The 25,882-nt window shown below is 37.4% G+C and overlaps 1 protein-coding gene across 1 annotated transcript in view; it reads right to left on the minus strand.

The window, feature by feature from the left end:
* Positions 1-25,882, minus strand: part of LOC111144321 (zinc finger protein 385B) — a 313,226-nt gene that overhangs the window by 20,428 nt on the left and 266,916 nt on the right. The window contains exon 6 of the mRNA XM_022498569.1: positions 8,010-8,172. Coding sequence (XP_022354277.1) covers positions 8,010-8,172 — 163 coding nt within the window. The remainder of the gene's footprint in view (positions 1-8,009; positions 8,173-25,882) is intronic.

Genomic DNA, 25,882 nt, shown 5'->3' on the forward strand with positions numbered 1-25,882 from the left:
CTCTGGAGTCATGGCTACTTAAAGAGAAAAGAGTGCCACAGTCTGCAGTTGTGCTGTGCAATTCAGTAGCCATGTGTAGTACTTAAAATTAAATAAAATTAAATATTCAGTTTCTCAGTAGCACAAGCCACGTATCAAGTGCTGAACAGCTACGTGTGGCTCATGGTACTCATGTTAGATAACACAGATTACAGACCATTTTCATCACTGCAGAGTATTTTACGAATAGAGCTGGCCTATAAAAACGAGGGCATCATACTATTAATGTGTGATATTATGCCCAGTATCCACAACAGTGAGCCTGATTCTCGGAGCAAGAAATCAGAGAAGGTGAAAATATTTTATAAATGTTTCTATGAAAAACACTTTAAGTTTTATACCATAAAGCCAAATTTGTCGGGTACAGTGAGAATTGGGCTGAAATTCCCCAAAGTGCTTAGTATCAGTGCCCTGAACACAGAATCTACAAATATTTACTGTGCGATTCTATTTGGTCATCCACCCATCTCAAAAAATAGTTCACTGTCAGAGAATTCTTCCTGAAGCAAATAAGTGGGATGTCATAAAATATATATAATAACCTTTGTTAAAACCTCAGGGGGCATTTTTGGTGGTGCATTTACAAAATTACTCGATGTACATACAAAATCCTCTTATATTCCCATATCTTGTCAATGCAGAAAGGTTGTAAATAAATGTAATCAAAAGAGATGAATACCAGTTAAAATACATCTGAAGATGAGAAAATCTTCTGATAGTGATATAAGCCTTAACGAGGAGATAGTCGAGGTTTTGCTTTTTGGAATGGTTTATAACATATCCCTAGTAAATTATAAGTTAATGGATCCTCAGCAGGTCAGAAGTGAGTCTCAACTTTTGGTTCATTTTCTTAGAGCGATGCTAAGGAAATAGTTTTCAGAAGTGGAGCAACTAACAATAAATGCTCAGTCTTATTTTGAAGCAATATAAAATCCTCACAAGTTTCAGAAGTTGGCTTCCCGAGTCTGACAAACACTTAACTATCTAAGAACCTTTAGCCTTGCCTGGCAGGATGCTGTTGTCTAATTCAAGGTGGATGGGCAAAGATGGAGGCAGTTTCCGTTTTTAAATTGACTTTGAAAGTCTTAATGATATATGTATATTTCATGAAAATATGAGCCTTAGTATAATGGTCTGTTCTTCTTAGATAGATGGGACTCAATTTATGTTCTACATGATTGTACCCCAGAATTTCAGACTTAAGATGTTTGTCATAAATATAGTTAATCTATTATTTTATGAGGGATACTAAATCTCAGCCTCCTGGATTTGGATAGATGTATGCCAAATTTATGATGGCACTTGTCTATAAATGACAGATGTTGCCAAAGCAGAACACTATCATTTTCTTCAAGTCAACAGCACAAGGTCTTGTTGCCAGAGACAGAAAGGGGAAGAGGCAGTTACCAAGAGCTTGCTGGCTAACGGATGGAGTCCTGCGGCAGTCAGCGGAAATGAGAAGTTGTCATTTGGAAAACTTGGCCCCATTTGTAACAACACATAAAAACTATGAAACACACAGGGGATCCCATAAAAATGACGAGGCAAGGGTCTCTCCATTTGTATCCCTGGCAGAAAGACTCTTTGACAAAATTGAAAATACACTTTCATAAAGCAAAAGGGTAACCAGAAAAAGCTGACCTACAGCCTTGCCAGGTAAATCATACTAATCTACTAGTTGATAACTACTTCTGGTTCATGCCCGAGGAATTGCCACAATGCAGAAGCACAATACAGCTGAAAACGAAAATGAGCTGTTCTGAGGTATGCTATCCCTTTTCCTTCCTTCTTTTGTCTTTTCTGACAAAAAGCTCCCACGGTACAATCATGGGTATGGGCTACATAAAACCATCTCCCTATCCCCAGTGGGAATATTTTATTTTATTTTTAAATTTTATTTATTTGACAGACAGAGATCACAAGTAGGCAGAGGGGCAGGCAGAGAGAGAGGAGGGGAAGTGGGCTCCCTGCTGAGCAGAGAGCCCGATGTGGGGCTTGATACCAGCACCCTGGGATCATGACCTGAGCCCAAGGCAGAGGCTTTAACCCACTGAGGCACTCAGGTGCCCCCCTCAGTGGGAATATTTTAGATGGAATGATTCCAAATGCTATTGAAGCTGTGGACAGACTTCAGGACAAGCCAGCTGGACCCTTCAGAGGGCAGTTCAAGGTTTCTGCCATATTGGGGATGCCCTACCTAGTGTCCTCCTCTATTTCAGCAAGGATATTTGGCTCTATAATTGTCAGACTGGAGTTTTGAGAACATTTGTCATTTGCCCAAAATGAGTATTTTCATTCAAACTTGCCCTGGAAAAGATCTGTAATGTCTAAAGCTTTGTTCTGTTGCAGTTAAATGCTACAGACAACATACTGCATAGGAAATAAGGATTCTTAATAAAACAAAGCCTTAATGTTTCTTTTAGTTCCATAGTTTCTCTTGAAAAATATCAACAGTCAGCAAGTAATTTAAAAGTAATACATGGAGGTGGGCAGGAGGATTGGGTTAAACAGGTGCTGGGTATTAAGGGGGGCACTTGTGATGAGCCTTGGGTGTTGTACGTGGGTGATGAATCGCTAGGTTCTACACCTGGAACTAATTAATATTAAACTGTATGTTAACAGCTGGAATTTAAATAAGAATTCTACCTAAAGTAATGTATGGTCCTACTCACTAATTCTTTTAAAAAGTGGTTTCGTGATTTCTGACTTTGCCCACTGGGACACTTGTATTTATTCCTAAGGAAGAGAAGTTTAGAAGTAATGGGAGTAATGACATATGCGTGTCAGGAAGTCCTGACTTTATTGGGATATGAATGGTGTGACCTTACGTGAACTAATTCACGTTTCCTTGACCCAGGTTCCTCATCATTACGATATTTTGGGGAGCAGCTTGAAGGTGGTAACCATATATTATTTTTCTTTGTAGCTCTAATATCTAACACATTAAAAAACACACACACAATAGGTTGGAAGCTCTTCGAGGGCAAGAAAATGTTTTTGTGTTCACTGTCGCACCCTAGTATCTGGCAATACACTACATCATTTAGTATAGATAATAAATATTTCCTGAGTAGATAAATGGATATAAAGTTTGTTGCATGAGTCAATGAAAGATGGATACTAATTTCTGCCCTAACAGTCACAGGGATATGGAGAGGGTCATACAAAAACACATATGTGACTGGATTTTATAAATTGAACAAATTTAAGGTGTTCCTATTGTTATATTTCGAGCAGAACATGCTGGTTTTATTATCTTTGCTCTTAATTGCATTTATAAATACATTTATAGCCTTTTGAATCATTCCATCTGCTTTCATCTGGTTAGACAGCAACTGATTAAAAGCTGTTTAGTTCTAAATAGCTTTACATACTTTGAACTAGAAATGGATTTTCCCATTTGATATCTAATTAATTAAAAAAAAATCTAGTGTTAAGACTAGACATATGGACCATTAGGTTGACTACCACAATATTTTGTCATTAGGTTGATTATAAAAATATTTTATTATTTTCAAGAATAAGGCTTTTTGAAGGCTCTGGGCTTTTCTGAACCCGTTACAAGGGGTCAAATGCTGTCACAAAGAACATTCCACTTGATGTATAGGGCATATTATCACAGGGAAGTGTACTGTCATATGGCATTATGACACTTGAACTCCAGGGAGAAATTTGGGTTGAGTGTCTGGCTAATATGTTCCAGCCATCTTCCTGAAACTGCTTAATGCTTGCTGTGTTTTGACCCTAATTCTCCTAAAGCACATTTCTCCTCCCTCCTACCATGTTTTGAACTCCCACTGATGCATCATTAAAAGTTGGGATAGATCCTGGGAGACCACGAAACCATTTCTTTGGATTTTTATATCTAATTCTACACCAACTTCTAAACGGTGAATGGGACAACTATTTTTAACTGCCTTTAATGAAGCATATTTAATTTTTTTCAATCATGTGGTCAGAACCTCTTACAATAAATGAAATACAAACTATTATTGTTTAAACTAATTTTGTTTACTGACCTGAGAGGAAAAAAAAGAAAGCTTGCCACAATACCCTGAAATATGTATATCTGATAGCTCCATTCTAACAAATCTATCTGGATTACACAGATCCAGCTCAATGTGAGCCCCATGGTATCTCCAAATGGATCATAAAATTAAAAAAAAAAGCTGCCACTTCTTAGAATAAATAATCTGTGCTCTTGAGGAACAGGCAGAGATCATCTGTGGGTGCCATGTTCCTTGTTGGATACTCTGAAATAACACTTCTCCTTGACTGCTATTTGGTGAATCCCAGGATGCTGCCCTCCTAGAAGCTCCCTCCCTTAACATCTGGCTATTTCTGCTCCCTCAAGATTTGCCCTCTATTGCTAGGTTACTGCTCCTAAAATATGAGATTGGAAACTGAATTAGTCAATCATATGGATGTTGTGAATCTGGATATTTGAAATCTGGTGGCTGAGACATCAAGAAACAAATATATTCATTTTGATTTAAATGTCTAAGAATCATGTAAATACTACTTAAGACCACTTGATAGGAACTCTTCTTTCAGAAGAGAAAGACCAATGCTAGGCAACTTCAGTTTCATTAAGAATTGGCAGTCAACCACGGTTTTCCACTCTGACTGTTACTCTGATTTTTGACTGACTCCTTAGGAACAGTGTTGTCTGAAATAAAACATTTGGTCAATTAAGTGCCACTGTCACTATTCCTCTTCTCTTCTCCCTCTTCTTCATCTCTACATTCCACCTAGACCATTTATAAAGAACTGGTTTTCGTGTCCTCTGTTCTTCTAAGACAGGGACTGTGTGTGTGTGTGTGTGTGTGTGTTTTAAGTGGGCTCCACGCTGGGCTTGAACTCATGACTTTGAGATCAAGAATCAGATGCTTAACTGACTGAACCACTTAGGAGTCCTCTAAAATAGGGTTTAAAATGAAATAAAAACCAGTTTCCAAAAAATCTATAACTTTGATAAAGCTGTGGGAGCTTTTTAAGGATTTAGAAACAGATAGTCAGCAATAGGTTATACATCACATTGTTTAGGCCAGATTGCCCATCTGGGCAAGGTTTCTAATTTTCTAACTTGAAAATTCTACTACATATATGTGGGAATTCTTATTCATTTGAAGGTGACAAAAGAACATATGTATCTATTTAGCAAACACAACACATTTTATTTTTAAATGGTGCCATCTTTGACAACTTTGGTATTGCCTTTGCGGATATGATAGAACAAATAGTGTATTCCATTAGTATTAATATTTATGGAAAACATGGGGAAAGGAAAAAATAATGTGAATGATCCAACCAATGAATTATCAAATCATTTATACAGATTTTGAGTAAGGCAACATGGAGAATGAAGTAACTCCAAAACATAGGAGGTTGCCATTACTTCTGGTACGAGTCTCAACAGTGACACAGTGAGTGGAGCCAATACTATTACACCAAGTACTCTGGAGTGGATAGAGAAGTGGCAGAGGAAGCAGACAATGCAGGATTAGAGACCACCACAGAACTACTGAGGAAGAGATTCTGTGGTTGAGATTTGTTTTCCCCTTTCCCCACTCTCATCCCCTAGGATCATTCTAGATCTCAATTCTCTTCCCTTGTTTATACCATTGCCTGGTGTGTCCCTATTACTTACAAGGCAAACACAAGAGCTTAGAAAGTCTCTTTCATTGAGACCTAACTAATATTTGATGGTAGGAATAAATGCCTTGAATTGTTTAAACTTTAACATATGCTCATTGGGTACCTTGTAGGTATGAGAAAAGCTGTGATTGCGGCCCAGACCCCTGATTTTCTATTTCTAGATTGCTCTTTCCTTGGGTCTATCCCCTAGTCTTTGACTTTTTTTGTACTTCCTTTCCTCTTCCACATCTTTCCTTCTCTCTCTCTTTTTAAAAAGATTTTATTTATTTGACAAACAGAGATCACAAGTAGGCAGAGAGGCAGACAGAGAGAGAGGATGAAGCAGGCTCTCCACAGAGCAGAGAGCCCGATGCAAGGCTCAATCCCAGGACCCTGGGATCATGACCTCAGCCAAAGGCAGAAGCTTTAACCCACTGAGCCACCCAGGCGCCCCTTTCCTTCTCTCTTTAACTGTCTTCTATACTTTTGTTGATTCTGTTTTCATTGATTCTTCTTAATTTCCATTTTTAACATTTTTTTCCTGCTCAATACTTTTACTACTATCCCTGGACAAACCCAGTTCCCATAATTCACAACTAAGGGGAACACTGAGCACACACAACAGCAATACTGGAACATTTACAATACCTACCAACTGTGCTATTAGCTCAAGACAGAAAATAGGCTGAAAGAATGGAGTGACACTAACTTCCATTGTCTTATCATGTTGTACATAAGTTCTGCTGTGCTTATGGAGCATAATCCAGGTAATAAAACCTTTGGCAGAGTGTTGTTTCATAGAGGCAATAATATCCTGTAGAAAACGAAACCAAGCAGGAAGTCAGGAGATGATGGATTCTTCCAAACACTGGGTAGCCTTCAGTAAATAACTCCTGCACTGTGAACCCTGGCTTGGTTTACCATTTTGTAAACCTTAATATCTGATAGACCTGCGTGAAGGATTAATTAGATAATATACATAAAAAGACTTTGTTCTTTAGAAGGGGAGAAGTGTGATGTAATAATCTAGTATTTATCATCTGTTCATCAGATAACATGATTTAGTGATTCGATCAAACCAAGAAAAAACGTTTTTATTATCAAATTTGGCTTAACTCACTCCTATGCTGCAGGGCGGTTGGAACCACCATTCCTGAGACCTAGTCAATAATTGTCCCTTTCCAAATAGTCTTTTTGTCTTACCAGGCTTTTTGAAACTTCCTCTGATACTAGTAGGTTTGCTCTCCTCCAAAGCCCTGAGGAGCCACTAGAAAGCATTCTTAAGTCTTCTCCTAAAATTCTACAATGATTTCAAGAACAGAAGAGAATCAGAAGTGTGTGTCTGTGTGTGTGTGTGGGCACGCATGTGCTTCCAACAACAGAAAGGTCATTGAAGAGAGTCAAACATTGAGAAAGGGATATATGCTCTTAGTCACCCGTCATAGACACGGTTCCTCAGTTAGTTACTGAAACAAGATTACTTATCTATTTATCCATCCTGGGCCTGAGGGGCAGTTGTGAGTGTGTGAAAACCTTCTAAACATACAATTTTATGGTATACATGCTAGAAAAAGAATTTTTTTCTCTTCTTCCTGAATCATTCAGTTTGAACTTACTTAGAAAAACTGCTGATTCATTGGACTATGAAATACATACTCTTCTTAAGAGGCATTTCCTGTAGTAGCCCATTTCCAATTATGTAAAGCTCTTCTGCTAGTCAATTCATAACTTTTTAAATAACTCCCATAAAATCCTCAAGCTCACTTGTAACTCTGAGGGGAACTCTCCATAGACCTTCAAAAATCAAAATCTTTTATTACTGAACACAATTCCAGATTCATTTAATAATTCCATTTTCAGAAAACATCACCTTTTTGACCCCCCCTTTACTGTGGTAAAGAATATAAAAATGTCTATTAATAAACAACTTTAAGCATTCCTTCACTGAAAAAGTCTATAGCAAAAACCAAACATAAAATGAATAAAAGGTAATAAACTCAGTATTTTAGATCCATTTCTCGACTTTTGTCTAAACACATTATGACCAAGTAGCCTCTACTTACTTTCATGCATATATACATATATATTATATATATATATTCACACACACACACACATATATACTTAAATGTATGTATTTAACAACATGGAATGGTAACATCAAATGCTTAGGTTCCGTGCAAACACATAACCTTTCCTGTGAAGGAAACATATTAATATTATAAAAACAAATCATGGAGAGCAACATGCAACAGCTGAGGAGAGGAGAACGGGGTTGGGGCAGGGGACCCGGAGAAACACAAAGAATGTAAAGAACAAAAAGTGTCATTGACCTGATTTGTCAGAGCTGTTGCCTGTGATTGGAGTGATGGAGCAGCTGGGATTAGCCTTTGCGCTGTCCTTGGAAGAAACCATTTTGGGTTTATTTTTCGTTGCCTCTAGTGCTTTGACCTTCTTGGCATGTTTACTTCCTTTGTAGTGGGCCTCGGCCTGGCTCTACAAAGGAGAACAAATCAGGCTCATTTTTTTGCTACTTACAAACACCACAATGGATGATCATGCAGGAAAATATACATTCAATCATAGGCACCACGGACATTTACAACTCAGCCCTCAACTAGGTTTTTGGCATTTAAGGAAGTGGTAGACCAGTTCCTAAGGGGGTTTTGTGTATTGAAACCCTCGGTACGGCACAGAGGACCTGTGTCTTTAAAACCCAGACATTATTATGAGTGGACAACAGGGCCAGGCACACTTCTGATGAAGGTGAGTCTTGTCACTGGTGCCCTCCCACCACTGCCCGTCGGGGTTCCTCTTCAAACACTGAGCTGGCAGCAAGCTGCTGCCAGTGTCCTTCTACAAATACTCCATTTTGTTTCCCTTCAGGTAAAAGCCGGTTTGCCTGTATCTACTTTCTTCTAGGCTCTGCTGTCTCAGAGATCAACTGATGTAACAGCAAGCTGCTGGTGAGTGGTAACGGAGCTACATTTTAGAGTCGTCTCCATGTGCTTCGGAAGATCCCAGTTCCAAGAATGGATAATTTAAGCCACAAAGGAGGGACAGTCCTTGTTTCTAATCTCAGAAGTGATTCTGAAGTCAAAGCAGTTAGTGTCCCAATCACTTGTACTCAAAGCATAGGTGGAACTGTGACTTCAATACCAGATAAAAAGGAAGAAAAGAGATCAAGACAAGTGACTACTAAAAACCTTTAAAAGACAAAAACAAATTACAGCAAAACAAGAAAACATTTAACCAATTTATTGGCATTTGGAAATCTTCTGTCTAAAATAAGGAGTTTGTATTTTGGGCATCTAGCACGAATACACATATTAACAATAGAATCTAAGTATATCTGCTTCAATTTCATTTTGAGTAGACCCTGAAAATAAAAACATGCATTTGACAAAAATAAAAAACCAAATTATGACATAGATTATATGACCTATTAGCTTAGTTATAAAGGTGAAATAGGTGATAAACTTATCATAAAGTGAGTTTTCATTACAGAATTTTTAAAATAATAACTTTTTTTAATGTCAATTTTCCTTATACATTTATGTACTTAAAGATGATTATATTAACGCTTTCATCACTTTCCTCAACAAGCAGAATACAGGGGGTGTGGGTGGGTGTGTGTGTGTGTGTGATGATCACATGTGTAAGTAGGTAGGTAGAAGTGACAATGGACAGAACGAGCCAGGTTTTAATTCTATATTTCAACTAACGGTATGAACGTGATTTCCTTAGCACAGAACACTGATCACCCGAGCTCAATAGCCTTATATTGATGGCACACAGGACCTAACTTCCTCAACATCTTTTCATAAATTTCATTGTAGATCATCATTGACTTATAATTACTCTTAGTTGGTTGGCTCAAGGACTTCTCACATTGTTCTCTGCCAGGTTGGAAAAAATAATGATACCAAGGGAGGAGAAAAGTGGAACATAACTTATTACTTATTAGTTACCAAGAATGCTTAAATGCAGCTAATATGGATTATTGGATGCAAATTAAGAAAATAAACAAATAAAAATTTAAAAATTGATAACATGAAGAGATAATAATAGTGACTAGTATTATTGAGGCTCTGCCAAGCACAGTTCTAAATGTATTATGTGTATTAGCTCATTTAATCCTCATAATATTCTGTGTGGTAGGTACTATTATTAATTAGCATTTTACAGAAAGAAAAATAGGCACGGAGAAGTTAAATAACATATCGAAAAGTCACAGAAGTAGGTGTAGAAGCCACTTTGTCCATCTGAAATGCTTACATGAACACTCCTATTTAACTGTATGCCCACACATTTACATACACATATTCACTCTGAGCTAAGGTTATAATTGTAATAAAAGGAAAAACTTTAAAAAAAAAAGGAAAAAATTACACACTGGGAAGCCACACTGCTTTTAATGACTCAGTGAAGATTATGTCTTAACAGAAGCGTCTATTAGTAGGAAAAATCTACTTCATGGAAAATACACTCACATAGTATGTTAGGCCTGCTCCTTCCTGAAGAGCTAAGTAAGTCCCATCGTTTAGGTATATAACAATTTCTACATGATATCAGCATACCTAATAACTCATCTTTCCAAGTATACTGATGATGCGATGTTACTTTAGTGCCCTCTGGTTAAATAAACATATGGTTCTCTAAATAAAACCTCCTAGCACAAGATAAGCAGAGTGTCATTTCCTCATTACAATTTCCTGGCATCACTGCAGAAAGTTAACAGCATCAATTAGCACTTGAGATAAAGATCCAGCTAAGTGACACCTTGTAGATGCCAAGATGGAAAGAACTCTCCAGAGCCACGATCCACTTTCCTTTTGCGTTCTGGGGCATGGAGAGAAGTGCAGCAAGGGAGCTTAGCTTCTTCTCAATGTTATTTGGGAAGGACTCATGAAATAAAGATAGTGGCAGGCACCACCCATTCACATTTGGCATCTTTCCAATTGCCATGTGGTATTCTTGGTAGTAGCACTTTGCTCTCCTCAGTGCTGTATCTGGGGCAGTGTCAACAGCTTCCAAATCCTGGGCAAATCTTCAAGTGAAACTGAGACACTGTTAATAGTAACACGATTAACCTGACTTCATTATCTAGGACTCTTCTTAGTTGAGGAGTGAAAGAAACAAGGACAAGAGCCAGAAAACCCATGAACTAGGGAACACAAATCAAGCCCAATCAACAACGGCTCTTGTGTCACTTCTGAGAAACCTGGTTGACCAAACTGACTTGCTTTACACCTCAGTGACTGAATGGCAGGCACGTATTTGTCTAGCTCTACTGGCCTGCTTTCTGCTTCTCTGCCAAAAGTACTGCTGCGCCCCTAACTGGCAATGGGCAAAGAAACCTCTTGCCAAGAATTGTCAGAATTAGACAGTTGCCTAAACCACCATATTGACCTCCACACGAGAATACCTCAGGATCTATGCTCTTCTCTCACATGTCACCTCAGTAACAACCAGACCAACTTCTGGTAGAGGAAGAGATTGGATAGGAAATGACATCCTAGAATTTTCTCATTTGTTTATCTCCATGTTTGTTACTATAGCCTTTTGCTTTCCCAAATCCTCTCCATCTCTAGGACCCCAGTGGTCCAAACAAAAAGGAAAAAGAATGAGATGATGTATTGGTTTAAAAATAAAAACATAACACTAAAAATATCTAAAATTCACTGTGCTCCCATTTCTGATTTTTACCTTGTTTCTTTTTTTTTTTTTTTAAAGATTTTATTTATTTATTTGACAGAGATTAGAAGTAGGCAGAGAGACAGGCAGAGAGAGAGAGAGGAGGAAGAAGGCTCCCCGCTGAGCAGAGAGTCCGATGTGGGGCTCAATCCCAGGACCCTGAGATCATGACCTGAGCCGAAGGCAGAGGCTTTAACCCACTGAGCCACCCAGGCGCCCCTGATTTTTACCTTGTTTCTAACTTGGACTTCAGAGACATGCCTAGGATCTTGAAACACAACTTTTATTTTTTTTTTTTAGATTTATTTCTTTATTTTATTTGACAGACAGAGATCACAAGTAGGCAGAGAGGCAGGTAGAGAGAGGGGGTGGGAAAGCAGGCTCCCTGCTGAGCAGAGAGCCTGATGCGGGGCTCTATCCATCCCAGCACCCTGAGATCATGACCTGAGCCGAAGGCAGAGGCTTTAGCCAACTGAGCCACCCAGGCGCCCCTGAAACACAACTTTAAACTGTGCTCACCTTTTTGGAAAGAAAAACGCAAATTTACAAAGTGTCTGGGGAAGAGCAATGTTACTAGAGAAAGCCCTCAACCATTTATTTACCAGTAGAACTTGTCTTGTTGCATTTAAAAAAGTAATTAGAACTCTTCCCTTCATTAAAGAAAGTTCATCATTGGAACTATTGGTGTCTATTTTTCTGAGACCTTAGATTTCAGGATGTTAAATGGTGTTATATGGGAAATAACAGAGGTCAGTTAATTTTCAGAGAAACTCTATAAACTAAAATGTAAAATAAAAAAGATGTCAAATGAACACAGGCTACACTAACACAGGGAAAACGTTATTATTATTGTACAAAGAATTATTTAATACCTGCCATGTGCTAGACATCCAGAAAAATTAAAAACAAAGACCTCTACTCACAAGAATGGCTGCAAGGAAAAATCATGTATGCAAATAGCCTCAATTCAGACCAAAGAGTAGAATGATAAAATGGGATGTAAAGAGTAAGAAGGAAGGATAGAAGTTATGAGAAGTAAATCTCTTCGGATTGGAGGTTATCATGGAAGCTTCAGAAAAAAGAGGCATCACAGTTGGGGCCGGCTCTGGGGGGCACTGTGGCAGAAGGGGGAGAGGGAGGTATTTCAGGCAGAGGGAACAGCATGTGCTAGGGTAGTGAAGTCCTGTGAATTATGCTGTATTCCTGGGGCATGTCGGCTTCTCAGCATCACTAGGACACAGACAGATAATAAGGAACAAGAGGGAAAGGCCGCTGCATTGTGCTACCCTGAAAATTATTATCCCCTGTAAAAGAGAAAATGTGTAAGAGTGTTCTACAATTAAAAAAACAAATGTTCTTTTTGTAGGCATTTTATAGAGAAAATGGTTATAATGTGGGATGTGGCTTTTACATCACAGATTTTATCCTTTGCTCCAAACTATAATCCTGTATTATAACAACTAAATTATTTCTATTGAAGCTTAATAATTGTTTGAGATAAAAGCATGGCACTTAAAAATATTATAGTTAAACATATTAAGGAACAAACTAAAGACTACTGAGTATTAGCTAAATAATTATTTGAATTTTTGCTTTAACACAGACTATTACTAACTATGAAAAGGCTGTTTGCATATACTTGCTGCATTGACAAAATCACACACTCTCAGAGACAGAGCTATAACGTATGAAACATAAGACGCAAGATGCAAGAACAAGGCTTACTGAATCCAGAGATGGCTGGTAAGTCTTTGTGCTGATATTTGCCGTTGTAAGGCCTACAGTATCAGTAACGACACACTACCGGCTTTGATATTCATTTCATTCAATCCTCAATCTATTGAGATCTGTTGAAAACAAAGTCTAGACAAAAATTATAACTGATATGAGACTTTAGCATAGAAGGACATGATGTTTTTGCTAATTTCTAGTTTATAGCTAAGTGCAACACACTCCAGGTTGCTGGAGCCTGTCCAGAGTTTGTCGCGTTGCAGAACTCCGGGAGTGAGCAAATGTGATCTCTGAACTCCTGTGAACCTGGGTTCCGGCCACAGACTTTTACATTTAATGGCTTTACATTTCTACATATGTAGAAAACCCCATCAACTCCAAATATTTCTAGATGACTAAAGAGAAAAGTAGTGGCTGTCTAGGAAGAAATGATGTGCACGCTAGACTGCTAATTCTCTTTGGGTCTAATTTACATTCTATCCAATATCATTAGACAGAAGTGGAGTTCTTCGGCTGCTACTGCTTTAAAATGCCACTATTTGAATACACAAGCATTACATATATATTTGTTCACATTATCAAAACATTCTCATGTAGGCAAATTAACTCATTTCTTAAAATGCCAAAATCCTGAGTGGGCTTCAAGTTATGAAGTTAATTTTTCAAATGCAGCTAAAGTCTTGATGTTAGTGTTTCTTTTCTGGTGCATGATTCATTGGTGGAATTACTTTACACATTGAAACATGGAGAAGCTATAAATGGACCTAAGAACTATGACAGAATTTATACAATGAATTAGAAAAACACTATCGTTTGAGTTTAAAATCATCTGGAATACAGCAAAAGTGGCTTTTTTTTTAAAAAAAATTGTCCTTGCAGAGTAGCCACTGAGTAAATTTTTTTTTAATTGTCCTTGCAGAGTAGCCACTGAGTAAAATTTTTGCATCATTTTCCCAGTGAGTTTTATATCTCAATTAGGTGAAGGTAGATTATTAATTTTGGAAGATTCCCAGCAATCTAAGATTCTTTCCCTCAATATCCAACGATACCCTATGTTTCTCATTTAGGATTGAGTACAGCAGGGCATTAAAGGGACAGTTAGTTATATGAGCTTGACTATGTCAGCTGTGATCTGACCCCAAATCCTTTTAGATGAAACCAAATCATGTCATTTCATTGAATTCTGCTCTCTCCTCCTGTTCTCCTTTTTTTCAAATAAGGCCATAGTTAAAAAATGACTCAACCATATATATGTGTCAAGGTAAAGTTTGTCCCAGAATATTAATTTCCAAATTCTATTCATGAATATTGCAAATTACAGAGACTGTATTTTTGAAAAAGACTTTTCCCTCCAGCAATCTAAGGGAAGGAGGTTTTTCTTTGTTTGTTTGTTTTTTAAAAGATTTTATTTATTTGGCAGAGAGAGAGACAGTGAGAGAGGGAATACAAGCAGAGACAGAGAGACAGTGAGAGAGGGAGAGTGGGAGAGGGAGAAGCAAGCCTCCTGCTGAGCAGGGAGCCCAATGCCCGCTTGATCCCAGGACCCTGGGATCATGACCTGAGTCAAAGGCAGATGCTTAACAACTAAGCCACCCAGGCGCCCCAGGAAGGAGGTTTATGAGAAGTTTTCCAACATAAATAATGGATAAGAAAATGAGATTTATTTAATGCTATGATTTCTTTACCATCATCACACTTTAGTTAGAAATTCCACAGAAAGTATCTGAAATGCTTACCCTAAGAAAATAAGACTGCTTACTTCTCCATTTCATATTACAATTTTGAAGGGTATATTTACTTTGTCTTCTGGGTTGAGGGTTAATATCTGAGTCAATTTAATGATAAATGTATGTGTAAACTCCTAGTATTTGTTTTAGAGTTCAGTTGAGACAAGAGAAATTTAAATAAACCCTGGAGAAATATGCCCTAATGTCTCTCCCAAATCCTAAGGGGAGCAAATCATGAACTCTACACAGAATGCATTTATAAACCAGATTCTATGAGTTATTACGCTGAAAATGGGAAAGTAGTGTTTTGTACACTAACATAATCTTGAGTATGAAATAATGAGAACATTTATAATTTATAAAAATATCTAATTTTTTCAAAGAATTATGCATATGGGAACCTAATGTGTTAGAACTTTTAAATCTTAGAATTTTTATGAAACACATGGATACCGTCTTTTATTTTTATATAATATACTACCAAACATTAAGGATTTGGTAATAATTACTTAATATTCTTAACTCATTTATTTTATGATCTTCCCCAAAGTATTCCAAGTGGAAATTGTCTACCTCTCCCTAATTATTTTCACATTTTATATTAAACTGGGAAATTTTAGTTAATAATTCTCAGCTAGCTTGAAATATAAAGAAGGGTATCTCAGAGTTTATAGTGATTTCCCACTTACATTCTAAGTATCTAACGTGTGTGAGAGTGCTGCTATCTTTCAGTGGGGAAATAGATTGCCATTATGTGCTTTATAAGAATGATTTTTGGTACTCAATGATAAGTAATGCAATATAATTTAAATCTACTCACCAAAGCTGTGACTCTCCAGCTAACTAATTTAAGTCTTCTGATGGTCTTTTAAATTAGGCTCCCAGGCTTCCACACATTAATTTTTAATCAGTCTAGAAGGTATTACATTTTCTTCCATTTCCATATTAAGGAAATTTACATAAATGATACAAAATAAATCTAAAATTAGAATTTGCACTATGTCTCTTTATATTTGATATATAATATCCCTAAAGTAGACAAAAGTAGCACAGTAACTCTGAAAGTGCAATGATCAGAAAATTGGTTGAAGAATGGCTTTAGCAATATCTTATATATGTTTAATATATTATTTATGTATCATTGCTCATTTGAAAATCTTTTACAGAATGGTTTGTTAAAACTCATACCCCAAAGCCTTAAACCAGTTCTTAAAACTGAGCAGACATTTATAATTCAAAATTAAGAAAATATGTAAATATAAAGATTAATACCATATTCTTTCAAAGTATACAGATAAAACTAAGAAAAAAACAATGAAACTATACATATTTAGCAGTCACTTAGCCAACCTGAGTCATATTAAGGTTGTCTGTACTCTAAAGTACCAGATTAAACTAGAAATTTTCATTCCAGGTTAATCTGGTCAACCTTCTAACATATGTGAAATTGGTCTCCTGGAGATAAAACTAAAATAAAAATGCCTTTGACTTTGATTTACCCATACATATAAAAATATTTCAGTATAATCAGCCAAGTGGACTAGTTTCTGATTCTGTGTAATGTTGTCCAAAAGTTCTATTCACCAGTAATAATCACAATACTGGTTGTTCATATAATATATAAAAATCATTAATGTGGACTCTGTCTTACTCATTTCTGAGTCTTCTGAAGTACCTATTGTATAGTACAGACTCAATAAAAAGTTTTTGAATTGAATATAATATAAATGGGACAGAGCAGGGAAAATCTTCTAAAAGCAGAATTTAAAGCTGAGTGTTCATTCAGTCTTTCATTCAACAAATGCATATTGAAAACCTATTATGTTTCAAGCATAATTCTAAGTATTGTGGGATGCAGGTCTAGTAAAACTTACATTCTATCATGGGAGATGGCTAATAAAATATAAATATATATAGATATAGTTAAGTGATTAAGTGATAAGTGATACATTTATGAGTATGTTAGGGCATGCTATAGAAACAATCCAGAAAGTTAAGACAAGCAGACTCTGATGGGATGGGGTGCCATTTTAGGTACTGAGATAAGTTTTTCTATTGAGGGAACATTTGTAGAGAGACCTAAATGAAGTGAGGAAGTTAAGCAGGTAGATAGATGGTAGAAAAGCATTTCAGGTCCAGTGAACAGCAAATGGCCATGTAAGATTTTTTACTTTAATCTGAGGAGCTGGAAAATTCCTACAGTGTTTTGAACAGACAAGTAACCTTGTTTGACTTCTGTTTATAAAAAGATTACTCTGGTTCTTGTGTGGAGGACAAGCTACGTGTGTACATGTACAAGGTGAGGAAACTGGGGTTGAGGGAAAGAAAAGACAGGAGAGTAAGACCTAGAAAGCAAGACAGAGAGTAATAGTGTTCTTAAATACACAGATTTCAAATTTCAGGAGCACTATACACCCAAAGCCAGAGCTTTTTTTTTTTTTTTTTAAGATTTTATTTATTTATTTGACAGAGATCACAAGTAGGCAGAGAGGCAGGCAGAGAGAGAGGAGGAAGCAGGCTCCCCGCCGAGCAGAGAGCCCGATGCAGGGTTCGATCCCAGGACCCTGGGATCATGACCTGAGCCGAAGGCAGAGGCTTAAACCACTGAGCCACCCAGGCACCCCAAGCCAGAGCTTTTTATAGAAATATATTCCTATTCCTCCTATTAAGGTACGTCTCTCAATCCAGAGATGATATTCCTTTTTGCTTTCCCCAAGTCTATGATCCCTTTTCTTTTTTAACATTTATATTCAATCCTCCTCTCCCAAATAAATCCTTATGATCAAGGTCTAAACAAGCTCTAATCTCCCCAACCCAAATGAATCATCTTTCAACCCACATTCACCTCTAACTTTTCACCCTATCATTCTGCTCCCTCTCACAGACTAATTTGTTAAATTGTGTGCACATCTTCATTTTCTCTACTTGAATCCAGTTCATTTTAATTCCCTGAAACAGATATTCCAAGACACTGGTGCCCTACAAGCTAAAACCAAGAACATCTTCCATTCCTCATCTTGCTTGAGCAATAGGGTACACCTGACCCTGCTGACACTTTGCCTCTTCTTTGGAGGGTATTCTTTCCCCGACTCTTTCCCAGGTCTTTCCTAAGTCAGCATTTCCCCCATCTTCCTTTCAGAAGCAGTCGCAGGATGTCCACCCCTCCCCCCACCCCGGCCTAGTCACTGAATGTCAATATATTCCAAAGCTCAGTTTTAGGCCTTCTTGTCTTCTCACACAAAACCTTCCAAACAAGAGATCAGTCTTATTTCCTAACCACCTCTACAGCAACAATTTCCTGGTGTCTACCTCTCCAGTCTACATCTCTCTTCTGAGCTCCAGACCTAGACTATTCACTTGGATAACTCAAAGCACTTTAAACATAAGTTCGAAACCAAACTCCTGTGATACCAGACAAGTGATTCACTCAAAAGCCCCTCTTGCTCTCTTGCAATCTGTTCTCTACATGGCACACAGCCAGAGTGATATTTTCAAAATGTAAATCTGATCATGTCATTCCTCTGCTTAATATCCTCAATACCTTTTTCACTATTCGTGGTTTAAAATCTAAAATAATCATATGCGGGGCACCTGGGTAGCTCAGTGGGTTAAGCCTCTGCCTTCAGCTCAAGTCATGATGTCAGGGTCCTGGGATCGAGTCCCACATCGGGCTCTCTGCTCCACAGGGAGCCTGCTTCCTCCTCTCTCTCTCTCTGCTTGCCTCTCTGCCCACTTGTGATCTCTCTCTGTCAAATAAATAAAATCTTTAAAAAAAAAAAATAATCATATGCAAGACCTACATGGCCTACTTCTTACCTACCTCGAGTTTCATTTGGTAGCAGCTCTCTTTCATTCTCTGAGGAACTGAAATAGAGTGTGGGTGGAAAATAATTATGGTACCATCCTTTTGCATATGCCTAAAACAGTATCCCTTTTCTCTTTTCCTAATTATTTCCTATTTCTCCTGCAGAAGCCAGCCCAAACATTTCTTCCTTAGGAAGCCTTCCATGATGCCCCAGACCAGGCCATATCCTAACTCTTTAAATTCCTTTCTTCATAACACATCTCACAACTAAAAATAAATAATTAATTTTTATAATTTGATTAATACACATCTTCCCCAACTAGACACCTTCATTAGGCTTGTACTTACAAGATTTTTGTTCTTCATTGTATCCCTTGTACTCAGCAATGAATGAATGAATGAATGAATGAATGAAAGAATGAGTGAATGAAGAAAGAATCTTTATTATTTGGCAAAGAATTAAAGTTAAGTTTGAAGAAGAAAAGTAATTAGAGTTTACTCTAAAAGTTTCAGGCCCAAATGACTGGGAAAATGGTGAAGCGATTAAAAACAACAACAAAAAAATGCAGTTATGGTGGGATGGGGATATGTGCAGAGGAAAATGAAAACTCAGTTTGGGCATCTTCTATTTAGGCTTCTAATAGAAGCTAAGGTCCAACAAAGAACTGGAAATGCAAAAAGTAGTTGAGCAGAGAGGCTGGGGCTAGAGACCCCCCATTTGGGAACCACGTGGTAAGATGATAGACACAACTCTCTGGGGATGGATGAGATTCCCAAGGAATTAAGAATAGAGGGGAAGAAACCTATCTGAGGAAAGAAGCTTAAGAAGCAGCTCCATTTAATAGATAAGATGAGGAAGAGAAGACTGCACCAGGTACAGAAAAGGCACCAGAAAAGCTGGATACACAGAAAGTAATAAAACACAGAAGTGAAGGGAAGTAAAAAGGACAGATAATTAAAGGAACAAAGGAAAAATAAAAATACACACACACAACTATCAAAGACAAACTATAGTCTTACTGAAGTATGACCACATCTTAAATATTAAAATACTTTTCTATAATTTCACAATAACCTCAAAAAATAACTGGAAAATAGTGTAATATGAGGTCTTTGTGTTCTGGAAGAATATCTGATAATGTTGCTCAGAAAGGTGGTGGCTATGTTTGTGTGAAATAAACGATTTACTTATAGCTACTGCCCCAAGGAAATCATAGTGCCTCACCCATCACTTCAAAGAACTGAGACTGCAGAGCCATAGACAAAACACATAAGCCTGAAGACTGCAAACACAACATCAGGTTACAAAAACTACTCTGAATTCAATAATAAAAATAGTGACAAATAGGGATGCCTGGGTGGCTCAGTGGGTTAAGCCTCCGCCTTTGGCTCAGGTCATGATCCCAGGGTGCTGGGATCGAGTCCCACATTGGGCTCCTTGCTCATCAGGGAGGCTGCCTCTCTCTCTGCCTCTGCCCGCCAATCTGCCTGCTTGTGTTCCTTCTCTCTGACAAATAAATAAATAAATAAAATCTTAAAAAAAAAAAAATAGTGACAAATAGTGAACCGGTATTGTTTGCTGTGTACCAGACACTGTGTTGAGTACTTTACAGACAACACCTCATTTAATCCTCACAAAGCCATGTGAGGCAGGTATTATTAGGCCAAGAGACTATGAAAAGTTAAGTAATTGTCCAATATTACACTGCCAGGAATGAAAGACCCCAGATTCAAACCCAGGATTAAAAGATTAGACTCTCAACCAGTACATCTTTGAAGCAAACCCACAAAAACCCTTCACAGGAGAAGATCCAAAACAGAACAGACTTTCTCCCTTCGTCACTCTGGTAAAGATGACCTTCATTTCCTTAGGAAAATCTAGAGGCAAAACCAGTTCTGGGGTTGTGCCCTTTAAGGTCATGTAAGGTATAGTTTTTATTGTAGAGAATGGATTCGGTAATTCTCAACCAATCCTTGGGTGTCATAAGTCAAAGACAAAAAAATCCCCTTTAAGACCACTTATTAATTCAAGAAATATATACACACACTCTGTGCTAGGCACCAGGGAGACAGCAATACACAAAACACACCCACTCCCTGTCCTTCTGGAGTCAACAGTTGTGTGTATGTGTGTGTGCGCTAGAAACAGTTATTAAACAAATAGTCACATAAATAAAAATCTCTTTACCAACTGTGATACATTTAATAAAGAAAAATAAGTGGGTGCTATAAAATTATTCCTGGGAATGGGGCTAGTTTAGACCAGGGAGTCTAGAAAAGCTTCAGGTGACACCTGAATGAGGAGTATGGACTAGACCAAAGTGGGAGGGACAGAAGCAGCTTGGTAGATTTACAGAAATAAAGAGAATCCATTGTGGCTGCAGCCTGACGAGCAAAGGGGCAAGTGGTAAGAACTAGACTAGAAATGTGCATAACCAGTTAGAAACCTGAATTTTAAGAATTCTAGGTGACTAAGAGAGTGAAGAGTTTGGTGTAAAAAGGCGCCAAAATGAAACAAGTACCTCATACTTCCTCTAGATTTGCTGACCAACGGCCGCCTGTGATTCAAAGCAGTGGATTGAAGAGGGGGTCACCAGCTGGTATGATTTTGGGGGTCTGGCTTCTTGATCAGTCTTAATGTGGAATGAGCAACTTAATAATACACTAATCACTCAGTTATTGGTAAAATAATTCTTAAATACAGTGGTTTCCTCCCTTGCCTATCAAGATAGCCTCAGGTCAGAACACAGAATCAGTGATTTATTGCTCACTCAGTTAACTCGATCAGTGTAGACAACTAAATTGGATAAACATCCCTCAAAGCAATGTCTCTTTGGCTGGAAACATAAAATGTGGATATTATCTAAGTTAAAATACTTGACTCAAAAGAGTTTCAGAGAGGTGTGCCTGGGTGGCTCAGTTGCTTAGGTGTCTGACTCAATTTCAGCTCAGGTCATGATCTCAGGGTCTTGGAATCAAGCACTGCCTCAGGCTCCATGTTCAGCATGGAGTCTGCTTGGGATTCTTTCCTTCTGTCCCTTCCCTCTGCCCCTCCTCCGCTGGCTCATCCACACCCCACAACCAACCTCACACTGTATCTCCCTCCAAAAAAAAAAAGAGAGACTTTCAGAAAAATGTTAATCAAGTCACAAATACATTCATTTGCTTTAAGAAAGAGAATAGTATTAGGTATTACTAAATGGTCATAATTTCAGAAAAAACTCAATAAAGCAGACTAATTTGGGTAAAGGGCATAATGAAATGGTAAAAAAAAAATTTGAAAAGTAGAACATCTTTGAAGAAATGCTGTTAGTTGGTGACTATTAGCTACTAGAGATTCTTAGGTAATTTGTTAAAATATACAAGATTATTTTAAATGATATCATTGTTTATATCTTAATGAGTGCCCTTAAAGTGCTTAAGTAAGCCTAAAAAAATTGGTTCCATAGGTGTTCTAAATCTCTATGCTTCAATCTCTTTTGCAACACTCATTTGCATTATCTTTGAAGAACGAATTTGGACCAAACAAAAGTACAATTCAGCTTATACCTGAATTATCACAAATTCCTAATTAATGTAGTCCAATTAATAAGAATTTATTACATCTATAAAAATGGAAATTTTTGGGGCGCCTGGGTGGCTCAGTGGGTTGAGCCTCTGCCTTTGAATCAGGTCATGGTCTCGGAGTCCTGGGATCGAGTCCCGCATCGGGCTCTGCTCTGCGGAGAGCCTGCTTCCTCCTCTCTCTCTCTGCCTGCCTCTCTGACTACTTGTGATCTCTCTGTCAACTAAATAAATAAATTCTTTAAAAAAAAAAAAAGGAAATTTATGCAAAATACAATTACTCAGTGTTTAGATCTTTAGAAAACTAGCTTGAAGAGAATGTCTTTCAGATATTCAAATTTTGTGTTCTTTATCTACATTTGCACACTTAGTAATTCTACTCTGGCATTTTATAAATATAGATATTCATCATTTTCTCAGCATTTACAGATGTTAATGAATACCCCCTTCTATGACCATCTGTGTAAATGTATAAATTAAATCATAAAAAGAGATTGTTGGTATTTTTAGTTTAAAAGTGCATATAGGACATTTTGTTGCCTTAAACAATTAAAATTACAAAACTGTAACAACCAGCCCAATTAACGAAACCTTTTCCATTCCTCATGAATGATATAAAAAAGTCAATAAAAAGTCATGACATAAACAAATAAGTCATCGTGTAAAGGATTCCATAGGCGTCTCTCAAATAATACACTGTGATATTTCTTCCCAGAGCAAAAACCAGGTAATCACAGGTCAGAAATAATGAAAGCTACATATTAAAGGACACTCAGCAGGCAGGATCCAGGATAAAAAGAAAACTACTTGCTGATTTTAAGTCCGCACTACACATCTTGCATGTTGAATGTAACATGCATTTAAAGCAGAACTAGAATTCCTATAAATCGAATAACAAAAGTCACTGGTACACAGCGAGTGAGGCTGCCTATCTCAGATCCAGGAAATAAGGGGTTGTCCGGTCTGTAAATAATTTAAAAGTAATAATAAAACTCTCAGACTAAGTGACTAATACAGTGCAGATGTAGGTTATCAAGAGTGGCCATAATCAAACGAAGACCTCCTCCTCCTGATTAAATATCAATATGTGCTGGCAATTCTAGACATAGTTTTAAAATAATCTTCCTGAAAATAAAATCTGTTCATCTACATTCTGAACAATCACTGTTACAGATGAATTTTAATAATATATATGCAAACAAAATCAGCATGTTTTTGTCACTTCTCTTTTAATTAACTACATGGAAGTTAATGTAGAGAACTTGTAGTTACAGAATTGAACTTCCAAGGCACAACGACTCTGCTAACCTATTATTTGGAAATTAAGTTCTTAATGGTTAAAAATCATTTAAGTTCATTTCAGATGTAGTTCAAGTTTGTAAAAACTGTGCAGCTCATATGCTGGCATTTCACTAGTTGATCTGAAATAAGCAAGGCTAGCACAGTGATTGTAAAGATGAAGAAATAGAGCTTACCATACTTCAATTCTCTCATTTTACATGACTGCTTAGAATTTTTGTGTTTAAAATTTAGGAGTGAGACAGTACCTATTGTGAGGTACATTATTCTTGTTTGGTAAATATGAATTTTAGCTTATACATGACATATTTTATTGATTTTATTAACTCCTTTCTTTAAAATTGAAATTTTTGCTTCTTTTAAAGTTATGTGCTTTAAAACTAAGCAATGAAGAAGAACATAAACTGTCAGTGGTATAATTCACTACATATGTAAGTTATATCTTTTGTGTAATTTTGATTTTATTATAATTCATTTATTTGTTACTATAATATTATTCATTATTGTGACAGAATGTTAGTTTAAGTTTTTTCTCATTTAAAAATATATAATACAAGTAAGAAGAATCAATCCTTAACTTTTTTCCCTTTTTATACTATAATATTAAGTGGTCTAGTAGTATATTAAAACTTTAAAAAGTCTCTGAGTTTTTTTCTGGCTTTTATTTATTTCTTAAATTTTATTATTATTATTTCTAAATGTTTTATTTATTTGAGTGAAAGAGAAAGAGAGTGAGAGAGAGAGAGAGAGAGAGAGAACATGAGCAGGGGGAGGGGGAGAGGGAGAAGCAGACTCCCCACAGAGCAGGGAGCCCAATGATGCTGGGCTCCATCCTAGGACCTTGATATCATGACCTGAGCCGACACCTCACCCACTGAGCCACCCCGGGGCCCTTGGCTTTTATTACTAGTCATGTACATAAATATTTCTTTCTGAAAGGGACTGTTCTATAGAGGCGATGTTAAAATTATCTGCTTCTGGTGTCAGAAGTAAAGTAATATGGTTTTATTTTTAAGAGTTAAAATAGACTTAGTAAGAGTCAAATAATATTCTCTGCTCCCAAAAGTCATAATCTTAATAGAGTGGCTTATTCTTGGGAGTTCTTGTTCATCAGAATTAGTGAATACAACATTTTCTCTCCATGTGCCCTAGAAGACAGAACTGAAGAGAGAGAGAAAAAAAAGACCAAGCTCTCGTTTCTTTTCCCTTCCTCTGCCTTCCCTTCCCTCCCCTCCCCTTCCTTTTCCTTTCCTTTTCTTTTCTTTTTTCTTTTCCTTTTCCTCCCCTCCCCTCGCTTCTTCTCCCCTCCCCTTCCCATTCCCTTTTCTTTCTATTCCTTTTCCTTTCTCTCTTCTTTCTTTCCTTCCTATTCTTTCTTTCAAGATTTAGGTTAGATGAAATGCTAGCCACTAAAAAATCATTAAATCCTGGAACATATTGCCAAAGGAAGCTGTGGAACATTCACTCTGTAAGAATGAAAGATTCAAGCACTTTAATCATCATGTTAAATAATCCTGGTTTCAGGTATGCAGACAGGCAACATTTTGCCTAATTTTGGAGGGTTCATGGACACCCTGTGGCCTATACATAGATTGTCTCCTTGAGAAGCCCCATCTGTTTTAGTTCTAGTATTTTATAATTTTTCAATTCTCTTCCCTCATCCTGACCATTTCTCAAGCTTTTTTTTTTTTTTTTTAAGATTTTATTTATTTATCTGAGAGAGAGAGAGAGAGAGAGCGCGCGAGTGAGCAAGAGAGCGCACAAGCCGGGGGAGGGGCAGAGGCAGAGGGAGAAGCAGACACTGAGCTGAGAGCCCAACACAGGGGACTTGATGTGGGGTTGGATCCCAGGACCCTGAGATCATGACATAAGCCAAAGGCAGATGCTTAACCAACTGAGCCACCCCGGCGCCTCTCTCTCAAGCTTTTCATAGTTTCATCTCGTCCATGAACCTCTGTGCAAATACAGAGATAATGTATGTGGAGAGTATCTACTACAGAGCCGGCAGAGAAACAGGCATCCATCCATGCTAGCTTTCTGATTGTTCCAGCCCCTGTGCTGACTCCTCTTCTAGATTTACACTACTCTACAGTTAACATTATACAGTTTAGCGGTGTTTCTAAGTGTATTTGTTTTGTTTCCCTAGCAAGATAATTGGGTCTATGAGGATGGAGAAACTGTCTTCTGTTTCTTGAATCCTCCTTTCTGGGCAGGAACTATTTTGACACTCTTCTGTCTCAGGCTAAGTTCACTGCTTCTTTACTCTCCTTGAATAAGTCACATTAACCAGCAACATTATTTTTTCCAACAAAGATTCCTACCTTGAAATTTTTAGCAATTGGCTAAAGCAATGCTTCCTCATATGCTATTTTCTCCCACCCTC

This window comes from Enhydra lutris, unplaced genomic scaffold (genome assembly GCF_002288905.1).
Source record: "Enhydra lutris kenyoni isolate GAN:26980312 unplaced genomic scaffold, ASM228890v2 scaffoldscaffold1, whole genome shotgun sequence".
Classification (NCBI taxonomy): Eukaryota; Metazoa; Chordata; class Mammalia; order Carnivora; family Mustelidae; genus Enhydra; species Enhydra lutris.